The following is a 9894-nucleotide window of genomic DNA, read 5'->3' on the forward strand; positions in this document are numbered from 1 at the left end:
AATGGGAGAGCGTGCAAGGCGGGATCGCTTTCCTAAAAAAAAAGTGATTGTGAGCGCAGCCTCTGCATAGGCAGGGCCCAAGCAAGCGATATACTCAGTGTCCAAAGGAAGCAGAGGAGCCCTGCATGAGCCACATTCAAACATGGCTCAACTTTTATCTTTTAAAAAGCGATGAGTCAGCTGCAGTGCCGTTAATCTGTTGCTTAAGGCTTGCTTCAACGGAGAGCAGAAAGGCTTCTATCTTCTTCTTCTTCGGAGTCAGCAAAGAAATCTTCATGCTTGAAGGAAAGAAATTCTGACGAAAATGGCAATCAGCGCAAGTTAAATAGGCAGTCGACCCCACCCATTTTGGTGGGCTAAAATACCATTTGTCTGTGCAGGTGCATTGATGTGAACAACTCAGGCTTCATTATTTGAAGACAAACTGAGTTTTCCCCATAAACATCAGTAACTGATGCAATCAGAAGTATACATCAGAAGGTATAGCTTGATAGATAAAGTACAAATTGCTGAAATGTATCATCTTATGTAATCAAAACTCAATCAGTTTTTCAAACGTGGAAAAACAATAAAACAACTAGTAAACAATTTCACTTCTATATTTTTTTTTTACCTCTGTAAAGCTATTCAATGACCATAACTCATTAGTTAACTAGGAAAAATAATTCTAGAGAGGAGCATTTTGATAAATATATGCAGGAAATATTCACAAGTTAGGCTATTACTGCCGTTGTTTAAATGTTTATTTTACCAAAATATAATTCTATTATGAAAAGGTTGATATAAAAACATGATATAAAAAAATAACGTAACGTAACATATATACAAATAACGTATATCATAACGTTGATATAAAAAAATGTGAAATTTAAATGTTTGCACAACTATTATTTGTTAAGTATTATTTGATTATTAAATAAATTTGATAAATTAGTTATTAAATAAACTTTGTTTTCATTTTTGGTTTTTGGCCGAGTGCAATCTTGAATTTCGGTGCATCACTAGTATAAATGTATTTACACAGGAAATACAATCACAGGAAACAGTGCATTTCTTTTCTTTCTTTCTTTTTTTACAGTTCTTTCCTAAACAATGCACTTTATGTACGAACATATAAATGAACAGGTTTCATGCAAGTCAAAAATATATCTGCATATTTAATCTATATATTAACCTAGCAAATTACATCAAATAAATGAATATAATTTTGTGACTTGTGAGTTATATAAAGTAGAAGTGATTTTTGTGGGTTAGATAAAGTAGAAATAGATTACAATTCAGGTTACTACTTCTTTTACCAGTGTACGTTTTACTGCCACCATATAGGATTTTTAAGGTCCCCCTATGGCCACCTGATCAACCCGATCCCTGGCCACATCAATTTCCATGACCACTGGTTCTTTGGTGAGTTGTAAGGAACACTGAGTCCAACTGCTTTTAATTCAAGCAGATATTCGTTTGTTTTACTCCCGTTTTAATTCCAGTCATGCTGCAGAATGTTTTGCCACTCAGTCTTGCTGGGGATGCGTGTTCCGGCGGGAAAGTGACGTCAACGCATACTGTCGCGAGAGTTTCGCATGAGACGGTTACCCTTTCAGGAGAGCAGATAGATGGCGCTGTAACCATAGACATATGTGTATAATTGTCACATGGTACGTATAGCTTTTCTCAGCGCGTGTTGCATGGGCCAATAGCAGTCGTCTTTGATGACTGCATAACTGTTTTATACAGTTTAATTGAGACTATGACAGAACTTTGACAGAAAATATAAAATATAACTCGTAATATATATAAATAAACCAACCTTTGTGTTAAATAACATTTAAATATCGAGTTTTGGGAAAAGAAAAATTAACAGTTTTTTTTACTCAGGCGGAAACGCACGGGACTCCTGTCGAGCAGCTGTAGCAGTATACTCGCATATTACAGTCACAACACGACAATTAATAATCACCTGACTGCTTTATTTACCTTTTTTACATGCAACAGTCCGTGCTTGACGAGTATGAGTTAGTATTTTGTATTGAAGTCACTAAAGTAAACTTCAGACTGACAGGTTAGCGTGTAACTTGCAGCCCGAGCTCATAGCTAGCCCAGAATGCTAAAAACAACGTAAACTTATTATTATGTTCACATCTTACCATTAGTAATTGTAAGCTTCCTCATGTTTCTCCTTCTGAAAGATCGACACATTCAGCTCTATAGATGAGCTGGAGTAACCGATAATAATTCTGCTTTAAATGTGGATGTTTGTGATAAAATGGATATTTTGATTAATCGATACACCAATAAAATGAACAATAACATCAGCAGGCTGCATTGTAATCCGTATGAGGGTAAGTAACAGCATTCACAACTCTTAAACCCAACACATATTTAATATTTGATTATGGAATAATCATTCAGCACCATTGTGAACAGTAGGGTCCAAAAGTCGGAGGCACTAATGAAAATGCCTCTGTTAGTTTCTTAGAAATGTAATCTTGGTGTTCATGTTAGTTTCATATGGTTTTGAAAAACATAAAGAAATACTTTAAATACTTTTAATTTTCAGAAACATTTACATAATTTCAGAAACATATTTTCCTTGCACAATGAATACAAGTGTGTGTACACCTTATTTTAAAATGTAAAAAAATGGTAAAATATTTAAAAAAAAAAAAAATAATAATAATAATAAAAAATTAATAATTCATAAATCTTTACATTGTTCAGCCTGAGCTAAGCCTTGCTGTGATTTTCTGATATTTTCTTTTTAAGGGTCTCAACCTTATAAGTTTTGTTCTTCATTCTGCATTTTTTAGTCTAAGAGTAAATATTTTTACTGCTGACCTTTTGACTCTATTCTGAAGTATAAGATTTGTAATAAAATATTTGCACATTAACAATTAAAGCTCATTGATTTTCTAGTCTTCATATTATAGCATGATGGTGATCTAATGTCTTTGTGGTTGATTTTAAGCATTATTAGTATTATGGGTAATAAGACTGTCAGTAATGATTGTGCCTTAATTCAGGCTTCACAATGTTTGATATGAATTTGAATCTGATTTATTGATAGATGACTCAGGGGCATCTGGGGTTTTGCTGAACTCAGGCTGTCAACCCGTGAGCCCAACAAAGAGAAAACACCATGAAAACGAAGACTCTGATGAAGAGCACGTGAACAAAATGAGATCACATCTGTACGTCTGCTGCAGTTCTGTTATTGACACTGCAGACAATTTTTCTGTAGAATTGTTAAATCATATAACGTTTTTTTTTTGCACAGCATGTTTTTTTTTTCTCGTGATTTTTTTAGGAGAAATCCAAATGGAGAGGCTGTAAATCAGGAGTCATGGAATTACAGTTCATTTGGACAGGCGTCTCTGAGCGCTCTCCATAGCCGTCATGTATTCGCACCTTTCCCCATTTTTGCGGTGGATCAACCAATTGAGATGACCAAACAAAGCTCAGAACCTACTAGGAGCATGCTTCTTATTCCTGGATCCGGCACAAAACCACAGCAGGTCAGACTTACACAGTCTGAAATAGTAAGAGTTTTTCTTTAAAACTTTAGCCGCTTTTCCACCATAGAGCCAAACCGTTCTCGTTTCGTAAGGGTCAATGACAAATAAAGCTTCAAAAAGGTATGACGTAATGCATATTTTTGAGTCAGGAACAGTGTTTAAACAAGTTTCAGTTGTTAAATAACATTTCAAAGTGTTTAAAATCTATTATTATTGCATTCTAGTGGCCAGATATTTAGCATCTTTAGCATCTGATTTTACTTTTAAAGACAGAAAAATAATCACATACCAGAAAATGCATTCAATATAATAATTCATCACAATCTAGTTTTCAGCCATTTGTTCACTTTGACCTATTATTTGTTGTTTTAAATCAAGAGTTTACATGGTTGCACCACCTGATTAATATCATGTTTTATATTGATACAAAAACAATTATCAAATTTAATCAGTTGAGAATTTGGAATTAAAATATTAAGAAATAAATGCATTCATAAAAATGTTTAAAGCATTAAATGCACAACAGCTTTAATGGAACACTATATAATACCTATTAAACAAGATCATTGAGTCTCTTTTCTTTATGCAAGATATGCTTCTCTTGCAGCCGGATCATTTGTAATGCTTTAGTTCTCAGTCCCACTTTGTATTAAAAGGTTAGTTCACCCAAATTTCGGTCATTAATTACTTACCCTCATGTCGTCCCACACCTGTAAGACTTTCATTCATCTTCAGAACACAAATTAAGATATTTTTGATGAAATCGGATGGCTCAGTAAGACCTCCATTGCCAGCAAGACAATTAACAATTTCAGATGCTCAGAAAGCTACTAAAGACATATTTAAAACAGTTCATGTGACTAGTTCAATCTTAATATTATGAAGTGACGAGAATACGTTTTGTGTGCCAAAAAAACAAAATAACGACTTTATTCAACAGTATCTAGTGATGGGCGATTTCAAAACACTGCTTCATGAAGCTTTATGAATCTTTTGTTTCGAATCAGTGGTTTGGAGTGTGTATCAAACTGCCAAAGTCATGTGATTTCAGTAAACAAGGTTTTGTTAAATACCATATTATGTTTGCAGATATTTATTAAACATGCTGAGTTCACATACATGTTTCTCTGAAAACCATTGCTACAACCAGTTATTTTACTTTAAAAATTGCGTTCCGTGTCGAAATTTTTGTTTTTGTTTTGGTCTGTGCGAGACCACACATTGCCAATTTACCCAATAGTATTTCGCCACCCCTGCAGCGAATTGCAGCCATGGAAGCCAGCGAACAAACTGGGTCAGATATTGCAGATTCTACCCGACCAAAAAAGCCTCAGCATCTATCTATAAAATCTCTATGAACTGGAGCATATTAAAACGCGATATCAACTCATCATAAATCAACAAATTATCTTACAGTGTGTAAGTCTCCCTGCCTTCCAATGTCAGTTGAGCTCGCTCCTGTTGCGTGTCTTCAAACTGGCAACCCGCGAGAGCTTCTAGTCTGAAGAGGAGGGGGCGGGGCAAACAATATTTTGAATTTGGACTGCAGTACCCATTTCAGCCACTAGCTTTCATTCTTACATAGAGCACCTTTAAGTAATAAGTGTTTTGAAATTTCAATGGTTCAACACTGTGGGGCGTGACTTTGGCAGTTTGATACACACTCCGAACCACTGATTCCAAACAAAGCTGCTTTGTACAATCTGTATTGCATAAAGTGCTATATAAATAAAGGTGACTTCACAAAAGTATGTAATGTAATTCACGTCACTCAAATAGCATGCTTGGCCAGCTACAGAGAAACTGGCAGCCAGGCAACAGACCAATCCTGTGACGCCACTACACCCATTTTACCAGTTGAGAATTCTCGTTCTAAAATGGTTTGTAATCGTGCCGTGCTGAAGTGCCGGATAGTGGAAAGGCGACTATTGATTCTCAATCAGTGACTTCACTGTTATAGCACATGTTGTTGAATGTTTGTCACGTTTCCAAACAGAACCGTCCATCTGTAATCACCTGTGCCCCTGCCAGCAACCGGCCTTGCAGTCTTTCCAGCTGCCACATGTCCCCTAACAGCTGCACATCTGGATCCTCCAACAAGACCAACGGTAGTTCACCTTTGAACGATTGCATAATCAGAAGTGTGTGTTTGGTCTGAGTAGCACATCATTACTTGCCGGTGTGATTATTCACGTTACAATAACATTACAGTGATTTCTCTTTATACATTTGTAGGTGATTTAATTTAAATTAATTAATAAATTCATTATTGGTTCTTGAAATGGCTTTAAGTCTCCCATAATTGATTTAGTGTTGAGGTTATATGATCTCTTGGTTTTCTCTTTCTCAGCAAACCCTGAGTGTGACCCTGTGATTGAGGAGCACTTCCGCCGCAGTCTGGGGCAGATCTACGAGGAGCCCGTGCCTGTCTCTAACTCCGTGTCCATCACAGGCTCAGTGGATGACCACTTCACTAAAGCACTGGGGGACGCCTGGCTACAGATCAAAGCCAAGGGCAGTGGCGGTACAGCACCGAACCATGAGGGGCGATGTTAGCCCTGTTCATGTTAGCTCACTTCAGAGGTGTAGTCAAGACCCAGACCATGACTGGACTAAGATTGCAGCATTCATTTCAGTAATATTAAATAGCTGCCTTATTGGAAATAGGATTTTTTCTATGTGTATTAAATGCACAAGAGTTAAGCCTAAAATATACATATGTTGCTGGTCCACGTCCTGCCCATTGCACAGCATGTGAGTTCCAAATTGAGTTATCCATCACGGCTTGTTGAACTATAAATAACTTTTTAATATAAAACAAGTCATGCTCTTTTAAATTTTCCACATCTCTTTATCTAATGTGCGAATAACTGTAAGCAGTACTGCCAACAGAAAGACGTGAGGAAAAAAAGTTTGTCATATTTATAAAAACAGTCTGTGATGTGGAAAAGTGCTTAGCGCCACGTCAGTGTCTGAGCAGACGTCCTTGTCAGTGTACTGCAGGCTTTAGGAAATCTAGGCTAATCTTGCAGCTCGCCATTTTAAATGAAAGGATTTGGACGATTACTGGTGATTTTTTAAAAAAATGTGAATGACATTAATTAGGCGAGAGAACTGAAACGCGCATTTTCTGTGCGTACGTTCATTTTATGTATGTTCATTTTATATATGTTTATGTACACACAGTTGAGAAATGATCGTAAGATCAAATGTTGGACTGTTTCTACACAACATTTTATAAATGAGGCCAGAGGTCTTGAAGGGTCTAATCTTGGTCTGGGTATCAGTCTCTAGGGGTCTAGTCTGGATCTGGGTCTTGAAGGGTCTGGGGCCTCATTTATATTTCATCCTCAAAGTGTGTGTATGCACAAAAGCTAGATTGCTGCAGAGATTGTACAGTACTATGTAGGACTGCACGATTTATCGCGATAAAATCACACGCGATATGGCAAAGGCTGCGATTATTTAATGCGCAGCTTGTCAGAGCTGTACGGCTCTGTGATCAGTAGTAAATGCTTCTCCAACTGAAAGCCAGAGGGCACTCTTGCGCAGAAACTCAAATGCCCTGCCACAGAAGAAGATAACATGCATCATATCTCTGTAGCTGAATAAACAGAAGATTGAAATGCTTCGATTAATTAAACATGACTAATAAACACACAGCTGCCTTATTCTGTGTAAGAAGCCACATCATCTCACAGAAGGATGCTAAACTTATGAAGTGAGTTTGGAGTAAAAACACGTTATTAAATGTTGTCTTTTGTTGGACAAGAAGCTAATAAATGCTTCTCGTGTCTGAAAAGAAGTTTGACGCGTGTTGCTTTTTCAAATGAACATTATAAGCGACTCAAACTCGCAGTGCTTTCAGATGGATTAGCATTTGGAGCCATACTTCATTGACAAGCTGCGCATAAAAAACAATCGCAGCCTTTGCGATTTCATAATCGCAGTATAGTGCGATATATCATGCAGCCCTAGTACTGTGTCATCGGACTTATTCACACCGGCCAATTGACCAGCCAATCAACGAATGAGTCCTTTGTGTGGTTTCTGTCATTATACCGTCTATGTTGCTATACCATCTGCTTAGATGGAGTCAAGCGCGCATTTCTGATCAATATTTGTGCAAAAATATTTTCTCAGAACATGATTTCTGCTATTTAGAACACAATTTAAAGTGAAATTATCATGCGCCAAAGCAGTCCTCGCTGTACTTAAAACATTACAACAAAGCATGCCACAGGAAAAGTGTTCAGAAGCAGCGCATCCACTACAAATATTTCTATTAAAAATGTATATAAAAATGGAGTGATTTCATGAAATTTCAGTGCTTAACTCCATTAAGGAGAGTGACATATTTAATCTAAATGTGTATATTAGTTTAATCATTCTGTTTACTTCATTACTTTGCTCACTCCATTAAAGAGTGCGTACACAGTCTTTTACTGGAATCTTTTACTACGCCTGGTTTACTTTTATAAATCCTGATATGTGAGTGGAAGATTGCGTTCTCACATTTTTATGCCCATTTTGTGCATATGCAACATTTATACACCAGGCCCCTGTTCTTGACTACACCTCTGCTCTAAGTGTAAACTTTAAAGATGATGGCCAACCAAAGAAACACTTAATTGTAGTTTTATTAACCTCAGAGTGTAGGAGTGTCTTTGGGGTTTTCACTACAAATCAGAGTGTTTCAGTAAGTGTCATCTGTATTTCATGTTTGAGTTGTGGAGCCGAGTCATGATTCATGATCTATTGGACAAACATTCAAGTGCTTTTACCTAACTGTGTTCAAATATTGGAAACCCAAAATCAGTAGAAAAAAAGCAAGATGTTTACTTTTATTTTGTTTTGGTTTTTTGCATAAAGAACCCCAAAACAGTAACATTTTATTTTGTGCTGTGCCATTATTTTCGTGAAAACTGAGCACATTTCCAAAGTCAATACAGCGAATGCTGCCATGATAAATGCTTACAGTTGGATTAAGATCTGATTAATTGTCATAAAATGATGTCGTTGTTCAAAAATTCTAAATGGTTCCACGCAAAATGTAAAGATCTTGTTCTTTGGAGACGTGTGGCCTGGCTCTGCTCAGGGTCAGGGACTTTCACCTTTCTTTAATGCGTGACTTTATGTGTTTTATATTTTCTTTATGCTCTTCTCTTTGATTTATTTGTCATTGACATGATCAAGATAAGCAACTGCTGGGACAGTGTTGTCTGTATTATTCTAACAAGTCTGATGGGCTGTGTAAGCGGCTGGTTTGATTGAGTTTCAGCTCTATGGACCCTTTTGACATTTCTACCATGATCAACAAAATTATATCTAGAAAAGTGTTTTTTATATTTTCAGTTAAAAATGTATTACACTATATTTTGTGTTTTATTATGCTGGCATTAAATTACAAAAAAATAGTCGACACTGCTGTGGTTACTGAGAGAGTTACTGTAAACTTGGCAATTTTGTAATCCACCTTTTTTGGAAAGTCATGGAAACACAATAGTGGACCTTCTTCTTCTGTTGGAGCATTTGTTTGGTGGCCTTTTTGATTATTATTTTTTGGTTATTGTTTGTTGATTGTAGTAACCAGAACTATTTTGTAATAAGGTAGGTGTGTGTGTGTGTGGGTGGGTGTGTGTGTGTTGTGTAATAATGCAGGATTCACACTAAATTAGTTTATTCCCTCATCTCGTCTTTCTTTTTTCCCTTTGAGAAGCAATACAGCTTTGTTCAGAATGTAAAATATGACAATCATTACGCTGTGTGTGATGAATAAATATATAGTTTCTCATAATCAATGATCTGTCATTTACTGTTGTTCTTTCTCATTTTTTCCCCTTGTAATGTTCCCGTCAGGTATTCATTTAGAAGTTATATAACATAGATGTTATAAGTGCAATCATGTTGAGCTGTCTTACTTTGCTAAACTGGTTCTTTAGTGATGGAACAAAGTCTCCTTTATACAGTGCCCTCCATAAGTATTGGAAGTTGGAACAGAAAAGACAAAATTGCTCCGTTAACTGTGGTGTCAAGACATCTATAAATATGATTAAAACCCTTAAATGCTGCCATTTTCAATGGTTGCTTGTTTTGGGCAGTTGCTTGAGCTGGGGTGATGGTCTCACAATCTGCTGTTCGTAGGAGACTTCACCAACAGAATTACAGAGGCTACACAGCAGGATCAGACATCTGATCAGTACCACAAATAGGAAAGCCATGAAATTTCCTCACTACTAAATATTCCACGGTCAACTGTTAGTGGTGTCATAACAAAGTTGAAACAATTGGGAACAACCACGAAGTGGTAGGCCACGTAAAATCACAGATCGGGGCCAACTTTCAAGTCGCCAACTTTCTGCAGAGTCAATAGCTACAGACCTCC

The 9894-nt window shown here is 36.6% G+C and overlaps 1 protein-coding gene across 4 annotated transcripts; it reads left to right on the forward strand.

The window, feature by feature from the left end:
- Positions 1–1690: 1690 nt before the first annotated feature.
- On the forward strand, positions 1691–9278 carry vgll4a (vestigial-like family member 4a). Of its 4 annotated transcripts, none has more exons than XM_067372011.1 (5): positions 1691–2336; positions 3062–3185; positions 3272–3533; positions 5506–5617; positions 5860–9278. In XM_067372011.1, the coding sequence occupies exons 1-5, from the start codon at positions 2261–2263 to the stop codon at positions 6063–6065; spliced, it is 780 nt and encodes a 259-aa protein (XP_067228112.1). In that variant the 5' UTR covers positions 1691–2260; the 3' UTR covers positions 6066–9278. The 4 variants fall into 4 exon arrangements, with proteins under 4 accessions (XP_067228112.1, XP_067228113.1, XP_067228114.1 ...); XM_067372012.1 differs by having other exon boundaries at positions 3272–3509; XM_067372013.1 differs by having other exon boundaries at positions 3302–3533.
- The last annotated feature ends 616 nt before the right edge of the window (positions 9279–9894 follow it).

The sequence above is a fragment of the Chanodichthys erythropterus genome, chromosome 20, assembly GCF_024489055.1.
Source record: "Chanodichthys erythropterus isolate Z2021 chromosome 20, ASM2448905v1, whole genome shotgun sequence".
Classification (NCBI taxonomy): domain Eukaryota; kingdom Metazoa; phylum Chordata; class Actinopteri; order Cypriniformes; family Xenocyprididae; genus Chanodichthys; species Chanodichthys erythropterus.

Bases quoted from the DNA above. Each gene is read 5' to 3' on its own strand.
- vgll4a (XM_067372011.1), top strand. From the start codon at position 2,261: ATGGATATTTTGATTAATCGATACACCAATAAAATGAACAATAACATC. The intron at 3,186-3,271 runs GTACGTCTGCTG...TTTTTTGCACAG, and splicing joins AACAAAATGAGATCACATCT to CATGTTTTTTTTTTCTCGTG. The intron at 3,534-5,505 runs GTAAGAGTTTTT...GTTTCCAAACAG, and splicing joins GACTTACACAGTCTGAAATA to AACCGTCCATCTGTAATCAC.